At 38.5% G+C, this 21,189-nt stretch overlaps 1 protein-coding gene across 5 annotated transcripts in view; it reads left to right on the forward strand.

Annotated features, from left to right (window-relative positions):
* The window catches only part of TCAIM (T cell activation inhibitor, mitochondrial), a 103,723-nt gene continuing 82,534 nt past the window's right edge, over window positions 1-21,189 (forward strand). For 2 of the 5 annotated variants that reach the window (XM_064590707.1, XM_064590703.1), the window contains exons 1-3: window positions 328-486; window positions 13,046-13,118; window positions 18,139-18,274. In XM_064590707.1, coding sequence (XP_064446777.1) covers window positions 13,090-13,118; window positions 18,139-18,274 — 165 coding nt within the window. In that variant the 5' untranslated portion in view covers window positions 328-486; window positions 13,046-13,089. Of the gene's footprint in view, window positions 181-276; window positions 487-13,045; window positions 13,119-18,138; window positions 18,275-21,189 lie in introns of those variants that run through there. The other 3 variants (XM_064590694.1, XM_064590687.1, XM_064590696.1) reach the window with 3 other exon arrangements.

A 21,189-nucleotide genomic window follows, 5' to 3' on the forward strand; every position in this document is an offset into this window, starting at 1 on the left:
ACTTCAGGCTCCAGCGCGTGCTCGGTCACCCTCCGCTCCCCGTCCTGTCCACCCGTTCCGGTCAGGCCCCGCCACCTGCCGCCTAGTCATTTTCCGACGCCCGGCGGCCTAGCCCGTTACGTCTCCAAGTGATCATTCGCGTCTCCCAAAGCTTTCCGCGGAGCGCCCCCCGGCCCGCCGGTAAGAAGGCGGAGGGGCAAGGGCTTCAGGGGAGCAGGGATGACAGCCGGGTCACCTGGGGACCAATAGGGGGTTCCCCCGCGTCCGGCTGCGCGCAGGCGCTCAGGGAGGAAGGCCGGGCACGCGTCGGCCAATGAGAGCGCAAGCTCGGCGCCGATAGCGCGCCGGACTCACCCTGAGCGACCCGCCGAGGCCGGTGCCGGAGGGATGGGCGAGCGGTGCGCGCCCGACTGGGATTTCAGGGGCAGGGGCTCAGCGATCACTGCCTGTAGAAACCCGTCAGCTGGTCCAGTGGGACGAACGCAGGTGAGAACGCCAGGCCCTGGGGCGCGCGCCAGTTGGCAGGGCTGGCGCCCCGGTGCGCATGCGCCCCCGCACAGCCCGGCGGGAGCGACAATCCTTCCTCCTGATGCGGGGTGGGAGGTGGAGCAGGTCCGCGGCATCCCACGCGGCGGACGCTGGGCGGAACTGTAAGGAGCAGGAGGGGAGGGCCTCCAGTGGTGCCGTCGGGCTGCTCATCGCGGAAAGGGGTCCGGGCGGGCCGCTTGCGGAGTCACCTTAGGTCGACATGATAACTTCTGAAAAGCGATTCCAGGGCCCGGAGTGTACGCACCGCATCTGTTTTAACTTGTTTTGAAATGAGAAACCAAAGACGGTTTAGGTTTGTTTCCGACTATAATGTTTCCCCGAAGTCCTTACTTTTATCATAGAAGTGTTGTGATTCACACCTCATAGCTAAAGATTTAGGACGGAAGCTAAAGAACCTAGGTTCTTTGCTGTTGTTATAATTGATTAATTTATTTAATAGGAATTTCCTGCTTTCCTTTTTCTTTGCCTTTTTCGCTTCCCTGAGAAGTAGTCAACTGAAAAGCGATGAAAAATTGCCTGCTTTTATTTCTCCTTGACGGAACAAACTGCTTTTAAAAACCTTGCAATATAGTTACTAAGATAAGTCACAGGTTTAAATGAGAGTAGCCTGAGGATATTAAACTTTGTTAAAATAAGTTACTTTCAAATAAAAATTGTGCCAAATGGCCAAAGACCAATCCTAGAACCTTTATTTAACAAACACTTACTATTTCTGTATCTATTAGAGGTAAGCAAAACCGTTTTTCTTTAAACAACCCATAATTTGGCTTTTCCACAAATTAGATACCTCTTTCTCCTAGATTTGATCTGAAACTGCATAGATTTAATGCCTCAGCACAGAGTTTAGGTAAAAATCAAATTTTCATTTTATGAAATAAAAGCTAATATCCCTACTAAGTGGATGACAGTGGCCATTTAAGATGGTTTGTAAATGAATTGTGACCTTCCTCATCTTCCAGCCTCAATCCAGAGTTCTCTATCTCCTTGGAAAAGACCTTCCAAATCCCCCTACCCCCCCATAATACTCAGTGCATGGCTGTATTATTAACTATATTTTATAATTATCTTTATTTTTCCATTCCCTCCATCTTTCCTAAACTAAATTTTTGGACAAGTGGGATTGGCTTAGTGTTTTTTTATTCCCGGTACTTTGCACAGAGCCTGGCACATAAGAACTTGATAAATGCCTGTTGATAAATTAGGTGAGTTAAGGACCCAGATGCTTCCCTGAAGAGTTAGTTATTTTATAGCATGCCTGAGGCCTTTTCCAAATGGAAGAATAGTAGGCTATATGGAATTTGTTTAAGAACCACCCATGTAAAAATTTGTCTGGAGACAAGAACCCTGCAGTTGACCTGGGTGCCCCAGGCTTTCAAACTGTTTCTCACTAGCAAGTGGGAGCACCCAACTCTACTCTGAAGCAGTGGATTTTCAATCTGCTAAAAGTCATTTTGACTTTCAGGGTAGCGAAGTCCTATAAGGGAAAGAAACACAGATTTAAGTCTTCTTGTCTTGTTGGCCATCACATTTCGCATAGTAAATTTAAACGTTAACATTGGGCAGTTATGAGTCAGGCCCCTTATGATTTTGTTTTCCCTGAGGCCTGTGTATTTCTGGCTAGAGTGATGAAGTTGGGTTCTTGGTGTTGCAGAGACGAGGACTGACCCAGGATCTGTGCCACATGAAAAGGCAAGCAGCCATGCCTGCCAGAGGGCTGAGGTTTAACCTTGTTTCCACTTAGAATTTTTTTTAAGCTCAAGAAGTAGGTAAACCATACAGAAAACAAAGAACTAGTTCAAACAAAACTTAAAATTATTTGATTTTTCACATACAATTGAGTATCCAGAGATATTTCCGTAAGTTTGTTGAAGAAGCATTTTTAATGAAATAAAATTTAAAAGTTTTCTGACACCTCAATCCTGTAAAATGATGAAATAAGGGTTCCCTAAACTTAAGTGTGCATCAGAATCCCAAAGGCATGTTAAAAAAGATTGCTGGGCCCCACCCAGTTTCTGATTCTGCAGGACTGGGGCGGGGCCTAGTCATTTGCATTTCTAAGTTCCCAGAGATTCTGTTCCCCTTTGACAACTACTGCCCTAAAGGTTGTTTCCTGTTTCTTTTTCTTTTGTTTCTTCCCTAATCCCCACCTTTCCAAAAGGAACCTGATCCCATCATACTTTGCCTGTCACTTAGTTGTCTGAGCCCACTCTTCAAGGAAGACTTACAGGAAATGCTTAAAAAAACTCATAGGACTTCAAGGGGAAACCACACATTTCCTATCTGGTTCTTCAGAACCAGAAAAAATATTTTTAATTTTTTCAGTGATTTAAATAGGAAACGATCATCTTAGAATAATAATTTTGTTGAGTGTATATCAGAATTAAGTGAATTTTTTTTATGTACATAGGCTTTTTCCTATAGAAATATGAGTTGGCCACCATTGGTGGGGAGAAGGGGGGATTGTTGGCAAAAGGAAAAGAAGTTCTATTTCCTCTCATGTTGTCTCTCCTCCTCCCAGTTGAGAAAACCGCTTTATTAATTCATTAAAAAGGCAATTCCCACAGCACAATATAATTTTATTATATCCAGTTAAGTTCTCTTTTTTTTTAAGATTTTATTTATTTTTTTGACAGACACAGTGAGAGAGGGAACACAAGCGGGGGGAGTGGGAGAGGGAGAAGCAGGCTTCCTGCTGAGCAGGGAGCCCAACATGGAACTCTATCCCAGGACCCTGGGATCATGACCTGAGCTGGAGACAGAAGCTTAACAACTGAGCCACCCAGGTGCCCCAAGTTAAGTTCTCTTTTTTTGAAGAGAAGTACTACTGTGAAAACTTGTTTTTTTTTATTACTTAGCAAGTGCTAACTTTCTTTTTGTCTTTGAATCTTGTTTTTTTTATTACTTAGCAAGTGCTTTCTTTTTGTCTTTGAATAACAAAAATAAACAGCCATATTTATTTGTTCTGATAGATTTAGTTTTTTCCCTAAAGTTTATGAAATTAAATCATTCATTTGTAATTTTTTACTTGTATATAGTCTTGCATTGTCTTTTTTAAGACTTTCACACACCCTTATTATAATTCTGAGTTTTCCAGTTATGAAATTTGTTTTTGGATAAAATGTTGTGTGTAAATACATGTTCTGGGGTGCCTGGGTAGCTCAGTCGGTTAAGCGGCTGCCTTCGGCTCAGGTCATGATCCTGGGGTCCTGGGATCGAGCCCCATGTTGGGCTCCCTGCTCAGCAGAGAGCCTACCTCTGCCTGCCCCTCTGCCTACTTGTGCTCTCTCTCTCTCTGTCAAATAAATAAATACAATCTTTAAAAAAACAAATAAATAAAATACATGTTCTACCTATATGTAAGCCCTTATTAGGAGGGGTTAAAAGGAATTCTGCAGAATTTTATACACCCTGAATTGTATAATAATAATAGTTGCCACTTATATGAATTTTCTGTTTGCCAGATGTTGCTAAATTCCTTACGTACATTATTATATTTAAGTTTCCCGAAAATCCTAGACAGCCCCTACTTTTTACACATAATATACTCCTTAAAACGTACAAAAGTCTAATGCAGGGGGGTGGGGGGGGCGGCGCCTGGGTGGTTCAGTTGGTTAAGTGTCTGCCTTTGGCTCAGGTCATGGTCCTGGGGTCCTGGCGTCCTGGGATTGAGTCCTGTGTGGGGCTCACTGCTCAGCGGGGAGTCTGCTTCTCCCTCTGCCCCTCCCCCTGCTCTTGCTCTCTCTCAAATAAATAAATAAAATCTTTTTTAAAAAAGTCTAATGTGTGGGACGCCTGAGTGGCTCAGTTGGTTAAGCGTCTGCCTTCGGCTCAGGTCATGATCCCAGGGTCCTGGGATTGAGTCCCACATCGGGCTCCTTGCTCAGCAAGGAGCCTGCTTCTCCCTCTGCCTGCCTCTGTCTCTCTCTCTCTCTGATAAATAAATAAAATCTTAAAAAAAAAAAAAGTCTAATGTGGGACTCCATATCCAGAGAGCTAAAAAATAATTATAATAATCTAGATTACATTTCAGCTTTTAGAAATAGACTGTAATGAATATTTCCAGCATTTTATATGTGTCTTTCAACATATTCTCTTACACAGTGCAGATAACTTCAGTCTAGTCCGGTGACTAGACAAACGATGATACCTGTATTTATTGTTGTTTCATTTGTATTAAATTTGTTAGTCTTTATTGCTAGTAGTAGAATTGTAATTCTTCCCTTTTGATAAAGACAAAGGTCAATAAAATACTTACTGAATTGACATTTTCTACAATAAAGTTTATGCCTAAACTACTTCTGTCTAGCAGACTATATATAGCATAGTGTTAGCTCCAAGTATTCTCTCAGCTAATGGAAAATTTTTAATTTTGAATTAAAGAGCAGTTTGGGTGACAGTACATATTATACAGGTGTTTCTGCTGTAATGACATACACACGTTCCTGGAAATCCTGACATTCTGCAGGACAATACACTAAAATAGCAGGGTTTATGAAGAAAAAATACACACCACTCAAAACAAGACGTGGGGGCGCCTGGGTGGCTCAGTCGTTAAGCGTCTGCCTTCGGCTCAGGTCATGATCCCAGGATCCTGGGATCGAGCCCCGCATCGGGCTCCCTGCTCCGCGGGAAGCCTGCTTCTCCCTCTCCCACTCCCCCTGCTTGTGTTCCCTCTCTCGCTGTGTCTCTCTCTGTCAAATAAATAAATAAAATCTTTAAAAAAAACAAAACAAAACAAGACATGTGGAAGTCTCCAGTTTTTTCATCTGCATTAACAGCTTTCCAGATTGCTTGATGTCGTGAAAAATGCAGGGATACTTGAAGCCACTAACCCTCAACTTCTTAAACCAAAGGAACTACTGGGGAATTTTCAAGTTTTGTCATTAAGGTCTTTACATATGGCTGAGGCCTTTGTAATTGTAGAAAGACCACTTCTGATCACTCCAAACCTTTAACATGGTGGGAAAAAACTGCATAGGTTATAACATCTTTCCCCTATTCACCAGTTGTACCTAAGCTAATTCACATTAAACTTTTTTCATAGACGAGACAGCTCTTGAACCATCTGTGTTATTTACAAGATGAGGAAACAGACTCAGGAAGGTGAAATAACTTGCCCAAGGTCACACAGGTAGTGCCAGAATCAACATTTGAATACAGATTTCAGACAGGGCAACCTCCCTTTCCTAACCATTGTGCAGACTGCCTTCTCTGACCGAGTCATGTTAACTTAAAAGCATTTTTGCCTTGCACTGGCTTAGATCAGCACAATCCAATAGAAGTATAATATGAACCACAGATGTAAATTTACATTTTCTAGTAAACTGCAAAAGACAAATTTTGTTTTACTTTTTAAAAAGCAAAAAGAAACTAAGATTAATTTTAATAAATTATTTCAACTTCTAATCGATATAGAAAAGTATTAATGAGATACTCTGGCATTCTCTCTTTGTACCAAATCTTTAAAATCCAGTGCATACTTTACACTTAAAATACGTCTCAATTCGGAGTAGTCAACGTGTGGTATAGTGGCTACCATACATGCTAATTCTTTTTACTCTAGTGCATGTGAACCTTTTTTTTTTTTTTTAACTTTTTTTAAAAGATTTTATTTATTTGAGAGAGAGAGAGGGACAAACTGACTCAGTGCTGAGCACAGAGCCTGGTGCTGAGCTTGATTCCAGCACCCTGAGATCATGCCTTGAGCCTAAACCAAGAGTCAAACACTTTACCCACTGAGCCACCTAGGTACCCCCCATGTGAACCTTTTTAGGAAATCACCTACTTACTACAAAAGCAGACAGAAAACACCTAACTCTTAACCTGTAATAGCCTTTTTCTTTTTTAGGTTCTCCATGATTTAATGTTCAGACTTGTATTTAGGAACATTTTATTTTCATTGGGAGAATCCGTTGTCCCATTTCTAAGTATTAATGTCCTTTATTAGTCATTGCTCAGTAGTAATTTTACCCTATGATTACAAAGTGGACAGTGAATGTATAATTTTTCTGTACAACTGAAAACCAGTACTTTAAGTACAGAAGCTTGCTTATTTAAATTCAAGTTACTGAAATTCAAGAAACTTTTTTTTGCTTTATTTTTGACAGAAACGCTTCTAAAACATGCTACATAAAGTCTCTGCACAAAAAAAAATTCTCTGCACAACATACCTTGTGCTCCATGTTTGAAAATCATTAAGGATTTTTTATAATTTTTGCAATTTTGCTGTTGGTTATTCTTTGGAGACTAATTCTGAGCTAACTCTGAAGTTATAAAGCTACTTTATATGGTAAATGAGCTGCTTTTCCTAGCAAATCTTATTCATAAATGTTTAGATATATATTTAGTGTAACTTGGCTGTCTGCCTCGAAAACTCTTTATGAATCAAATTTGAAGCAACTAGTCTTTCCTAAATTCATTTCAAAATTTTTGTCTATAGTGTGTTTTAATTTTCAAACTTCAAAACATTTTTTTCAAATCAGTTATCGTAACAGTTTCTTTTCAGTGTTGTGTTTGTTTTGATGTCTTGCTTTTGAAAATGTGTAGTAGAGCATGTCGTTTGGATCACTTACCTTGTTCATCAGATGGAGACATTTTTATTTTATGACTTTCTAAGATATTGCTGCAAAAGACAAAACAGGTTGCACTGTTGTACGTCAAGGTGCTTTGCATTTTTCAGTTATTCTGGCTTTTTAAGGGTGCTTTTAGGATCGTTTTATGCTGAATAATGGATGTTGGTTAGAGCATGGCTGCGTATTTCATCTGTTTCCCATCTGTATTCTTGGATGATCATATGCCTCTCAAGTATTATTCCTCATTTCTTATCCACAGTTTTAGCTCATTTATTAGTATCTTTGCAGTTAAATGGCATAAATTTTCTTAATAATATAAAAAATGAGGGGCACCTGGCTGGCTCAGTCAGAAGTGTGTGTGACTCTTGATCTTGGGGTTGTAAATGCGAGCCCCACGTTGGGTGTGGAGAGTACTAAAAAAAATAAACTTTAAAAAAATAACATAAAAAATGAAATTTCATTATGTGTGAGCGTGGCAAGCTGTTTCTTCTTGAGCTAAATTGGGACTATAGTCTAGGACTGTCTTTGGACAGATATCCCAGGGGATCGGGTCCTGTCTTAAATACCAAGTGTAGTCCTAATTGTTTATTTTTGCTTTAGTTACTTTTGCTTTGGGTATCAGATTCAAAAAAAGGACACCCTTTCCTACTATATACATTTTCTTCATTTAATTTGAATGCTAAAAGCATTGACTTAAAAAAAAATTTTAAGAATGTATGTCACATGTTCATTGTAAATAAACTAGGAAATTAAAAAATTAAAGCACTTAATATCCCACTACCTAGAGATAACCAGTTAGAGATTGCATATGTATATCCTTCTAGTCTTTTCTTTGCAAGCTTTGAGCCTTGTATCTGTGCTGTCTTAACTAAGATTAGATTATTCTGGTTATTTCTTGAAGAAATTTGGTGAGAATTCAGTCTATCACAGATTACATTGAACCTTTATTTAGATAGTCCAAATGGTTTTATTTCCTCATTGCATCTCCATTTGATCTCCACTCTTCAAAATGATAGCAGTATTTCCTGTATCTGTGTGTTTGTCTCAGATAAATTATAAAGGTAAATGGTTAAATAAAATCACCTTTTTAAACATTTAAATAAATACTTCTAAACACATTATGCATCCCAGAGACTCTTGCCACACCAGTCAGCCGGAAAATAAAGTATCCATTGTTTGAATATCTTGATTTGTCTTTAAAATACGTATTTCTATCATTCTGTTAATGGCAGTTATGCTTCATTATATTATCTTGGCTTGGGTATATTAACTATATCATGAAAATATTTTTTTTTGAAGGTGGAGAGGGGGGAATGGACAGAGGGAGAGGGAAAGAGAGAAGCAGACTCCACGCCCAGCAGGGAGCCCGACACGGGGCTGGATCTTAAGACCCTGAGATCATGACCTGAGCTGAAATCAAGAGTCGGATACTTAACCAACTGAGCCACCCAGGCGCCTCTCATGAGAATATTTTTTTAAGCATACTTAATGCTCAAGCTTTGACGGAATATGATTTTAGACATCTGGTGGTTTGTTTTGAGAGAGTATGCTGCTAAACAGATCTCTAGAAGAGAATAATGGAGAGTGAGAAAGCTTAAGAGCTTGTTAATAGGGGGGAAAATAATTTTTTACCTGTGATTATTTCAATTATTTGGCATTTCAAGATTTATTTAGGGACTACTTTTAGGATTTTTTTTCTCATAGCATTTTTTTTAAAATCACTTTGTCAGTTGACATGGATATCATACTGTAGTTGAAGATCTTCCTAAAATCTAAATTATTGGAAAAGTTCATGTAATTAAAATCTTTTCCCCCATTTATCTGCTTAACTTTTTTTAAAAAATAAAACTTTTTTAGAGCAGTTTTAGGTTCAGAGCAAAATATAGAGTTCCCATATACTCCCTGTTCCTGATACACACAGTCTTCCACACCCTGCATGGGACATTTGTTATAATTCATGAACCTACAGTGACACATCATTATCACCCAAAGTCCACAGTTTATATTAGGGTTCACTCTTGGTGGTGTATATTCCATGGACTTTGACAAAAGTTTAATGATATGTATCCACCATGGTAGTATCTCAGAGAGTAGTTTCATTGCTCTAAAAATCGTCTGTGCTCCAGCTGTTCATCCCTCTCTCCGTGCAACCCATGACAACCACTGAACTTTTTACTATCTCCATAGTTTGCCTTTTCCAGAATATTTTATAGTTGGAATCATATAGTACATAATCTTTGCAGATTGGCCTCTGTCACTTAGTAATTTGCATTTAAGTTTCCTCCATGTCTTTTTGTGGCTTGAAAGCTCATTTCTTTATCTTTTTAAAACTTTTTAAAAATTTATATTGCATTTATTTAAACTAAAAAAGGACAGTTCACTCATTTCTTCCCCTCAACCCCCACCCTCCTTTTGCATCCACCAGTCTGTTTTCTGTATCTATGAGCTTGGTGGGTTTTTTAATTTTGTTTTTGTTTGTTTTTTAGATCGCACATAAAAGATCATGTAGTATTTGTCTTCCTTTGTCTGACTTATTTCACTGAGCATATTGTCCCTGAGATCCATCTATGTTGTTGCAAATGGCAAGATTTCATTCTTTTTTATGGCTGAATAATATTTGATTGTGTGTGTGTGTGTGACATATATACACATACCACATCTTCCTTATCCATTCATTCATCAGTGGACACTTAGGTTGTGTCTGTATCTGGGCTATTGTGAATAATGCTGCAAGAACATGGGGATGCATGTATCTTTTCGAATTAGTGGTTTTGTTTTCTTTGGATAAATACCCAGAAGGAATTGTTGGTAGTTCACTCTTTAATTTTTTTGAGGAACCTCCATACTGTTTTCCATAGTAGTCACACCAACTTACATTCCCACAACACTGCACAAGGGTTTCCTTTTCTCCACATCCTCACCAACCCTTGTTATTTCTTTTGTCTTTTTGATAATAAGCATTCTAAAGAGTGTGAAGTGATATCTCATTGTAGTTTTCATTTGCATTTCCCTGATAATTAGTGAGGCTGACCATCTTTTCATATGTCTGTTGGCCATTCTGTGTGTTTTCTTTAGAAAACTGTCCATTCAGATCTTCTGCCCATTTTTTAATCAGATTGTTTGTTTGCTATTGAGTTGAATTCTTTATATATTTTGGATATTGGCTCCTTATCGGATATATGATTTGCAGTTATTTTCTCCCATTCGGTAGGTTGCCTTTTCATTTTGTGGATGGTTTCCTTTGCTGTGCAAAACCTTTTGAGTTTGATGTAGTCCTAATTGTTTATTTTTGCTTTAGTTACTTTTGCTTTGGGTATCAGATTCAAAAAAAAAAAATCATTGCCAAGAGCTATTTTATTTATTTTTTTTTCATTTTTTTATTCTTATGTTAATCCCCATACATTACAACATTAGTTTTAGATGAAGTGTTCCATGATTCATTGTTTGTGCATAACACCCAGTGCTCCATGCAGAATGTGCCCTCCTCAATACCCACCACCAGGCTAACCCATCCTCCCACCCCCCTCCCCTCTAGAACCCTGCTTGTTTTTCAGAGTCCACCGTCGCCAAGAGCTATTTTAAAGAGCCGGCCACTTTTTGTTTTCTTCTAGGAGTTTTATGTTTTTAGGTCTTGTGTTGAAGTCTTTAATCCATTTTGAATTAATTTTTGTGTCTGGTGTAAGACAAGAGATCCAGTTTACTTCTTTTGTATATGGCTGTCCAATTTTCCCAGCATTATTTCTTAAAGAGACTGTCCTTCCCCCATGGTATATTCTTGACTCCTCTGTCATAAATTAATTAACCATAATATGCATAGATTTATTTTGGGGCTCTGTATTCTGTCCCATTAATCTAAATGTCTGTTTTTATGCCAGTATCATACTGTTTTAATTACTGTAGCTTTTGAAGCTTCTTCCATGTCTTTTCATGGCTTGATGGCACTTTTGTTTTTAGCACTGAATAATAATCCATTGTTTAGATATACCACAGTTTATTAATCCATTCACCTACTGAAGAATATCTTGGTTGCTCCCAAGTTTTGGCAATTATGAATAAAACTTCTGTAAACATCTGTATGGGGACGTCTGTGTGGCTCAGTTGGTTAAGCCTTTGGCTCAGGTCATGATCCCCAGGGTCCTGGGATCGAATCCCACATTGGGCTCCTTGCTCAACAGGGAGCTTGCTTCTTGCTCTGCCTGCCACTCCCCCTGCTTGTGCACCCCCTCCCAGACAAATAAATAAATAAAATCTTTTTTAAAATTAAAAAAAAGAAACATCTGTGTGCAGGTTTCTTTTTATTTATTTATTTAAATTTTATTTATTTGAGAGAGAGAGTGAGAGAGAGAGAACACAAGAAGGGGAGAGGGTCAGAGGGAGAAGCAGACTCCTCGCTGAGCGGGGAGCCCGATGCGGGACTTGATCCCGGTACCCCGGAATCGTGACCTGAGCCGAAGGCAGTCGCTTAACCGACTGAGCCACTCAGGCACCCTGTGTGCAGGTTTCTATATAAACATAGTTTTCAGTTCCTTTGGGTAAGTACCAAGGAGTGTGATTGCTGGATCATACGGTAGAAGTAATTTTAGTTTTGTAAGGAACTGTCATACTGTCCTTTAAAGTGGCTGTGCCATTTGCATTCCCACCAGCAGTGAATTAGAGTTCCTGTTGTTCTCATCAGCATTTGGTGGTGTCAGTGTTCTGGATTTTGGCCATTCTAATAGATGTATAGTAGTATTTCATTGTTGTTTTAATTTGCAATTCGCTAATTATATGTCATGTTGAACATCTTTTCATATGATTATTTGCCGTCTGTATATCTTATTTAATGAGGTATCTATTCAGGTCTTTGGTCTTTTTTTTCTTTGTTCAAAAACTTTATTTACTATAAAGACAAAACACCAAAATAGATACAAATACTATAAAATTTGTTCAGTTGGGTAAAATTTTTAATTAAAATATCTCGATATATTTAAAATAACAAAGGACACATTTAATTTGCCCTTTCTTTAATCAGGTTGTTCATTTTCTTCTTGTTGAGTTTAAGGATTTTTTTGTGTATATTTTGGATAACAGCCCTTTTTCAGATATGTGTATCTTTTGTAAATATTTGTTCCCAGTGTGTGGTTTGTCTTCTCATTGTCTTTTGCAGAGCACAAGTTTTTAATTTTAATGAAGTTCACTTTATCAGTTCTTTTTTTCATGGATCGTGCCTTTGGTGTTGTATCTAAAAAGTCATCAACATACCCAAAGTCATCTAGGTTTTTTCCCAATGTTATCTTCTAGGAGTTTTATAGTTTTGTGATTTACATTTAAGTCTGTGATCCATTTTGAGTTAATTTTTGTGAAGGGTGTAAAATAATTTATTTGCATGTCGATGTCCAGTTCTAGCACCATTTGTTGAAAAGACTATCTTTGCTCTAAAGATCAGTTGACTATACTTATGTGGATCTATTTCTGAGCTCTCTATTCTGTTCCATTGATCTGTTTGTCTGTTCTTTTACCAATACCACACTGTCTTGATTGCTATAGCTTTATAGTAAGTCTTGAAGTCAGGTAGTGTCATTCTTCCAACTTTGTTCTTCAATATTGAGTTGGCTATTCTGAGTCTTTTACCTGAGTTAGTATCTATAAAATAACTTACTGGAGTTTTGAATGGGATTGCTCGGAATCTATAGATTCAGTCTGTTGTCCTATAGATTAAATTGGAAAGTACTGACATCTTGACAATATTGAGTCTTCGGATATCTCTCTATTTAATTCTTCTTTGATTTCATTCATCATTTTTGTAGTTTTACTCATTTAGATCTTGTACATATTTTGTTAGATTTATAGGTAAGCATTTCATTTTGGGGGGTGTTAATATAAATGGAAATGTCTTAATTTCAAATTCCACTTGTTCATCACTTGTATCTGCTTAACTTTTTAAGTGATTAATGGATGCCTGGGAGTTGATGTACATATATATTCAGAAATGTTTTGCCACCTGAAACCTGTGAGAAGGTAAGCTTTGTGGTCCATTATGTAATTAGTATGGGGGGGGGATTCTGTTATGTATTTGGCTAATTTTAATTGTTATTTTTCAAATTCTAAAATTATATTATGGTGGTGGAGGGCAGGAACAAAAAGAGAAAAAGAAAATTCATATGAACATCCAGGTCCTCCAAGAGTTCATTCAGGGCAAAAGATGAAAAAAATACCATCTTTCAGAATAGTTCACTGTTAAAAGTTTAAGAGGAAAAAAGATAAAGTTTGTCCTTAGCACAGTTTTTGTCATGTTGCCCTCAAGTCTATTGCTATCATGTGGAAAACCACTTTACTTTTAAATTGTATAGTAAGATCATTTGACTACTGTATTTGCTATTCATGATATATAATCTAAATCCTTCTTCAAGAAAGGATTTAAGGAGTTCAACTATACAAATTTAATTGACATTTTATAATGGGCATATATAGGATAATTGAAAGAGATCAGAAGCCCTGTAGAGAAAAAGATTATTGTGTTAAAAAGCAGAACTGATTAAACAATTACTCAAATGTCACATTTAGTCCTGGTTTCTTGGTAACCAAGCTAAAAAAGGGAAAAATCGTGTGCATTTGGCTCCAAATAAAATACAAGTTGACCTGTTAAGTAAAAATGATATGTGGAGTGTTAGGTTTCTAAAATATTTACCAAATATAAAATATTTGGCAAATAATTAGTACTTTTAAATAACTATCCTGTTCCAGTAAATAGTCACTGTCAAAAGGGAGTTAATTAGGGGAAACAGACTTTTTCCACCAACTTGTTTATGACAAGAGTTCTCAAAGAAAGGGAGACTTACTCTGATTGAATTTATGACACAGTTCTTAGGACACGGAGGGACGAGGAGGAGAGGCAGGAAACAAAGAAACTGAGATACAGTGTGCCTGGAAAAATTGTTCTTCTGCAGATGTGTAGACCTTCTTCATGTTGTGGTATCTTAATAATGTTCAACCACAGAAAACCAGGCTGACGTGTTTTCATACTCTAATACAAGGAGAGATCAAAGGAGCCTGGAGGAATTCTTGCCTCCTCACGTGTGCCATTGACAGTGAATAGTAGTGGTTGCATAATAGAGCCACGCTTTTCCAGCTTGTTTTATTCCAGCCTTCAGAAAACTGTATTTTAATCATAATGCATAAAATACAAGTTTCATAACCGTAGTTAACCCTTGCCACACACAGTATCCAGTGATATATTCTGTTGCGTGTCTTCTCTTTTTTAATGTTGGTCATGGCTCTGTAAGTTTATTTTACAGCACTGTGGGTCATGAAAAGCACTGCTTTAGGGGCGCCTGGGTGGCTCAGTCGTTAAGCGTCTGCCTTCGGCTCAGGTCATGATCCCAGCGTCCTGGGATCGAGCCCCACATCGGGCTCTCGGCTCTGTGGGAAGCCTGCTTCTCCCTCTCCCATTCCCCCTGCTTGTGTTCCCTCTCTCGCTGTGTCTCTCTCTGTCAAATAAATAAGTAAAATCTTTAAAAAAAAAAAAAAAAAAAAAAAAAGAAAAGCACTGCTTTAGAGTAATTGCAGTGCAAATTCTTAGTTGTTAATTAGAAATCAAGTCATATGCTTTAAGTACGAAATAGATACCAGTAGTGACATTCTGTTACTTCAATCTGTAAATTCCCTAATCTCCTAAAGTGTTAATGGCTCTCCATTTGTAACTCAAGGCAATGTTGCTCTTTTCAGTAGGATAACTTTCTTTTTTGGAAAAATCCAAGTGATTTGACAGATTTCTCGCTTTACATAGTCTGTGTTCTACAAAAATTAGAAGTAAATTGTACGTGTATTTTTAAATTACTTGAGGTCCTTATATTTAAATCCTCTAGTGCAGAGGTCAGCAAAGTATAGTCCATGGGTCAGATGGGCCCACTGCCTTTTTATGTAAGTAAAGTTCTATTTGACCACAGCCACCCTCGTTCATGTGCTTTATTGTGGCTGCTTTCCCCTTATAGCCACAAAGTAGAGTAGTTGTAACACAGATCATGGGGCCCACAAAGCCTAAAATGTTTACCATATGACCCTCTTCTAGTGATTTGTCTTTCAAAAATCTAATCCTTTCCTAATGTCTTATAAATCCAGATTTTCATTTGCTCAATTTTTTTTTTTTTTAAGATTTTATTTATTTGAGACAGAGAGAATGAGAGACAGAGAGCATGAGAGGGAGGAGGGTCAGAGGGAGAAGCAGACTCCCCGCTGAGCAGGGAGCCCGATGCAGGACTCGATCCCGGGACTCCAGGATCATGACCTGAGCCGAAGGCAGTCGCTTAACCAACTGAGCCACCCAGGCGCCCCTCAATTTGCTCAATTTCAAGCAACATAATATTGCTTTTGATTTAATTTTCCTTGATTCTGTTAAGCTTCCTTTCATTAAATACCTACTAGACATTCATTTAACATACATTAACAATAACACTTGTGCCAGACCCTATGCTGTGGCAGCCATCAGATATCCGCTGAGCTCTCCTATCTCCCTGGGTACATGGATTTGCCTCAAAGCCACACTTTCCTGGCTGTCAGTGCCCAAGCAGAGCAGGAATACAGAGTCAGGTTTATTCCAACAAGACACAGGACTCTGCCAGTGGGTGCCTTTGGTCCAACTCCTCATTGGCCTGGCTGAGCCCTTCTGGGAACTTGGACGACAGTCCAAGACTTCCTGCCCAGTCCTCCTGCCTCTCCTCTGTCCTGCAGGTGTCAGACCTACATCAGGATCTGAAAGCTCTCCCCACCTTCTCCTCCCTTTCCCAATTCTCTCGCACATCTAAGCGTGTCTTGACCTCTGCTTTTCAGCAGATGCCAACTAACATAGCCAACCACAGCAAGTATATGTAAAACATGTTTACTGCCTTCAAGGGTGCATGGTAGCTGAGGAGGATGGGGTGGGTGGAGGAAGAGAGGAACAAATGGAAACATCATTTACACATTATGGTATTGTGCTGCAAATATGCTGAGTAAGCAGTTTCTGTTTTTAGAGTTTAGAAGAGGGAAAGACTATACTGAGGATACAAAAGAGAAGATTCTGGGGGAAATGGGCACCTTGTCTCCTGGCATGTATTACTTAGTAACTGTTCAGTGAATGAGCACAGTTTGGATAGGTGGAACTGGGATACAGGGAGCATGTTTAGGGCTTAGAAATCATGCAGAAATAAGAGGAATGAGAAAGGTTACTGAGGGTTGGCCCAAGGGCATCTAAAAGAGTGGTAGGAAGTCACTTCAGACAGATTGGAAATGATTACAGAGGATTTGAAACACCAGACTAAGAAGTGGATTTTATTCGCAGGAGTTGAAACACGAGCAAAGTGTTACAATAGGGAATACAGTCATAGTGGGATTTTGGGAAAATTAACCTGTATATAAAATGGTAGGGAAAAGGCACTAGAGCATAGACAGATTGTGAGGCTATGCAGTTCTATTTTTTGGTGATAATGGGTGGCAGAGAAAATGGAAAGAAGGAACGGTTTCTGGGATATTGTAAAGTGAGAAGAAACAACCAACTTCCAGACCACCCAAAATTGGGCAGGGTACTGTCTGCAGATTTGTACTCTGGCAACACTGAGAAAAGTGGTACCACGGTGACAGGAATAAGGAAGATAATCCTGGGTTGAACTGCTTTCTTGCTTTCTGTATCCAGGCTGAGACTAGAAGGAAAACAGTGACCTCTACTCCTTTTTTTAGACACACAAAATTTGAGAGGCTGGCAGGATAGCTGAAGTGTCTGTCAGACACTTGGAAATGAGAAATGAAGCTCAAATGGGGGGAATCAGTGGACCTGCCACTGTTTGCTTATACGGCCTCATACTGAGGACGTCAGGACCTGGCTTACTGCTTACTTTATTGTTCGAACTCCTCGTTGTAGTCCTTCATGCACAACCTTGAATATTGACTTTGTAAAAGGTTCAAGTACGTGCAAAAAAAAAAGGTAATCTGAAAATATGTTGGTGGTGGTCTCCAGATTGCTAAAAATCTCCGTAAATGATCCTGTAATCTCTGTCATTTTAAAAATATAAAGCCCTTCCATAGACTCAATAATGTATGAGAGACATAGTACTCAATATTGTATGAGCTAATGTATGAGACAAAAAGGTGCCTAATAGTTAGACTTCTTTATAGACTATTATAGAATGGAGGTAAAATTATAACGTTCCAAAAATTGATGTCATGAAAGTGCTTCCCAAAAATTGCAAATAATTCCATTTGGATTTAAAACTGTATGGTAAAAAAACAGTCTTAGGTGAGTTATGCCAAAATTTAAGAATAAGAATGTCAAGCTATCCAACGAGGATAATTTTAGCATGCCAGCCATGAGGAAGTAAACTAAGAGGCATCTTCTTATTTTAAGCATTGTACTCAAAATATTTTTCACTATAAAGAAAAGATTACACTATGGATATTGAGGGTTTTTTATCTGAAGAAAAAAATGACACAGGAAATTGTCACCATCTGCAGTAAAGCCAGTTAACATTTCAAAGTAGGCTTTGAGGGGAAATGTTATTATTATTAATTAATATTATTTTCTCATATTGCATCAGAGGAATTTATAACCACTGTTTTTAGAAACAATGTGGCACTTTCTGTTAAAAGTCAATATATATCTTATTTATTTGTTAAATTCTTTTTAATTGAACTATAATTGATGTACAATGTCCTGTTAGTTTCGGGTGTATATCATAATGATTCAGTATTTTTATACATTATTAAATGATCCCATGATAAGTTTAGTTACCATCTGTCACCATACAAAGTTATTACAATATTATGGACTGTATTCCCTATACTATACATTACATCCCCACAACTTATTTATTTCATAATTGGACATTGCTTGTTAAAACTTTTATAGATTTCAGAAAACCACAGTTTTGATTTCTGTCTTGTTTCTGTGGTATTTTCCAAGCATAATAATTTTAATGTTACTATATTGTCACTTTATGCATTGGGGATCTGTGTGTGTGTGTGTGTGTCAGTGACCTTGGTGAATAATAAATCCACATCTTTTTAAAAGGTCATGTCTAGAGAAGATATTTCCACACTGGTTTCTCTCCTCAAGAGCTTTATCAGGAGCTGAAGCAGTCAATGCCTTGAGGCCATTCTATTTTGCAGTACATCCAGATTTCTTTGGACAGCACCCCAGAGAAAGGGTAAACTTTTGTTTATTTAACCTTTAGTCCGCATTTCATAAACTGAAGTTTTACTAATTTTCGACACAATATAATACAAAGTTCTATAAATTTGGATTGTTCTGTCATAGTGATAAAGTCAGTGTTCTGAATTGCTTTGAAATACACATACTGAAAATTGAAAATCTAATTATTGTTGTCTTATGAAATCTGAGGGAGTGGAAAATGCATACATTGGGCTCTGCCCCGAGTTTCTGGCATAGACCTCCTGACACCCTTGTAACTTCCTAAGTGAGAAGAGCCCTAGAAGCATCTCTTGTTCTGTTCTTTGGTCTTTGACCCCATCCCTGACTCCTGACTCCTAAAACCCTTGTATACAAATCCCTAAATGGTAGCAGCACCAGGAGCATCTTTTGTTCCAATGTGGTGACTCTGGGTGGCTCCTACATGGGAGCTGGTCAGCAGAAAGACCAAGGCATGATTAGAAGCTTGGAGTTTTCAGCCCCAACCCTCAACCTCCAGAGAGGAGGAAAGGGCTGGAAATAGAGTTAATAATTGATCATGCCTACATGAGGAAGCCTCCGTAAAACTCTAGGAGTATGGGGTTCAGACAGCTTCAGGTGGGCAGACACATCTACACTGGAGGGTAGTGCTCCCAAACTCCATGGGGACAAAAGCTCCTGCACTTGGGACTCTGTGTCTCTCTTCAGCTGGCTGTTTATCTGCATCCTTTATTATATCCTTTAATATGGTAAACATAAGTAAGTTTTTCCCTGAGTTCTGTGAGCTGCTCTAGCAAATTAATAGAATCTAAGGAGGGGGTTGCTGCAAATCGCTGGTTGGTCAAAAGTGCAGGTGATAACAGGTGTGACTGGCATCTGAAGTGTGTATATGGGGGTGGGGTGGCAGAGGGAGAGGACAGTCTTGGGGAACTGAGCCCTTAACCTGTGGGATCTGATGCTGTCTTTGGATACATAATGTCAGAATTGAGTTAAATAGTAGGACACCCAGCTGGTGTCACAGAGAATCGCTTATTGTGGGGGAAAACCTCCATTCATTTGGTGACCAGAAGTGTCAGAAGTCAAGTGTTTTGTGTGAATATGCAGGAGGCACACAGGAGATAGACTGGGCTTTTCCTCTGTATGAAATCTGTCATTTTTTATGAAGGCAATAAAGCTGTCGTGGAGACTCTTCAAAGTATTAGTAGTAATGTTTTCTGAACCAGTTTTTAGAGTAAAATTGAGTGTTTGAAAGAAAATTTCCAGCTTCTACACCACGGTCAGTCTTTTTTTTTTAAGGATAATTACAAGGAAAGTTTTTAAGTGCCCTGAATGGTTTTCCCTTCTGTTGCATGCTGCTGGTTCACTTCCCTACAACCTCAGTTACTGTGTGCTCAAGGAATGCAGACAGAGATGAAGAGTAACTTACAGTAAACTTAGTGAGGACACTCAGTATTATTTCATTGGTTCTGTTTATCTTCTTTAACATTAATACCTGGTTTAACATGAAGAGGAATTTAGAACTCTTGAAAATTTAGAACATAATTATATAATTTTTTTCTACTTGCAGTGGAAAAAAATTAATTTTGCTTCTTTGCTCTAGGAAAATATTCTGATTGTGATTTTTGATATATATGTTGGCTATTAAAAGTCAGATCTTTTCTAAGTAATTAGTAAAATGAATCAACAGAAAAATATCCATTGCTCTGAGGATGTTAATTTTTTAAAGTTTTTAAACCCAACATGTATGGAAAAATTATGCCTAGCAGTAGATGAATGTTTTCCCTCCTCTACCAATGTATCTTTTTTTTTTTTTTTAAATTAAAACTTCTGTGTGCTCTAAAAAGTGAACTCAGCAGGCATGGGTTACTTAAACTCTACATTCCAGAGAAATGCCTGGCTTTGGTATTGGCCCTTGACTGCCTCCTGGGAGATAAGCTCTGAGCCCTTAGAATATCCTGCCTGATGGGAATCTTTTATATATGTGAGGTCTCAGGCCATGCCAGATATTTTACGCTATGTGATTTTTGGTGAATGCCTGTATTCATATGTCTGAGGCCCTCTGGGTGTGCTGGAGACTATTTGAAGAGCTAAGGTCAGTCACTTGGGCGCTACATGTGTGCGTGAGCGAGCCCAGTAAAATGCTGGACACCAAGGCTTGGATGAGCTTCCTTAGTTGGCAACACTTCTCATGCATTGTCACACAATGTTGCTGGGCTTAAGTGCTAGCCCTGCAAATCCACTGGGAGAGGACAACTGGAACCTTGCACCCGGCCTCTCCTGGACTCTATCCTACATGCCTTTTCTCTTTGCTGATTTCAATCTGTATCCTTTTGCTGTAATAAACCATAACCGTGAGTATAAGTTTTTCTGAGTTCTGTAAATCCCTCTATCAAATTGAACCCGAAAGTGGTCATGGAGAGCTCCAACACAATATGCCTGAAATGTAATTGTTCTAGTAAATTAATATAGCTGACCCTTGAACAGTGCCAGGGATGGGGCACTAACCCCCTGCACATTCGAAAATCTGTGTATAAGCTTTGACTTCCCCAAAACTTAACTACTGATAGCCTACTGTTGACCGGAAGCGTTACTTACCAATAATATAAATAGTTAACATATATTCTGCATGTTATATATATTATATTCTGTGTTTTTACAATAAAATAAGCTAAAGAATAGAAAATGTTATTAAGAAATCATAACGAAGAAAAAAGACATTTACAGTGCTGTATTTATAAAAAAGAAATCCACGTATAAGTGGGCCCATGAAATTCAAACCCATGTTGTTCAGAAGTCAGCTGTATTTTCATTTACTCTTTCAACTTGTGTTTGAGTGCCTACTCCGTGCCAAGCCGTGGTTTCTGGGTTTTTATTGGGCGTCAGTCACATAGATATGGCTTGTCCTTTCCTTTCTTGTTTAAGTGTCACGTTTCA

This window comes from Mirounga angustirostris, unplaced genomic scaffold (assembly GCF_029215605.1).
Source record: "Mirounga angustirostris isolate CCGP_5_RB_7025 unplaced genomic scaffold, mMirAng1.0.hap1 SCAF_1, whole genome shotgun sequence".
In the NCBI taxonomy this organism is placed as follows: domain Eukaryota; kingdom Metazoa; phylum Chordata; class Mammalia; order Carnivora; family Phocidae; genus Mirounga; species Mirounga angustirostris.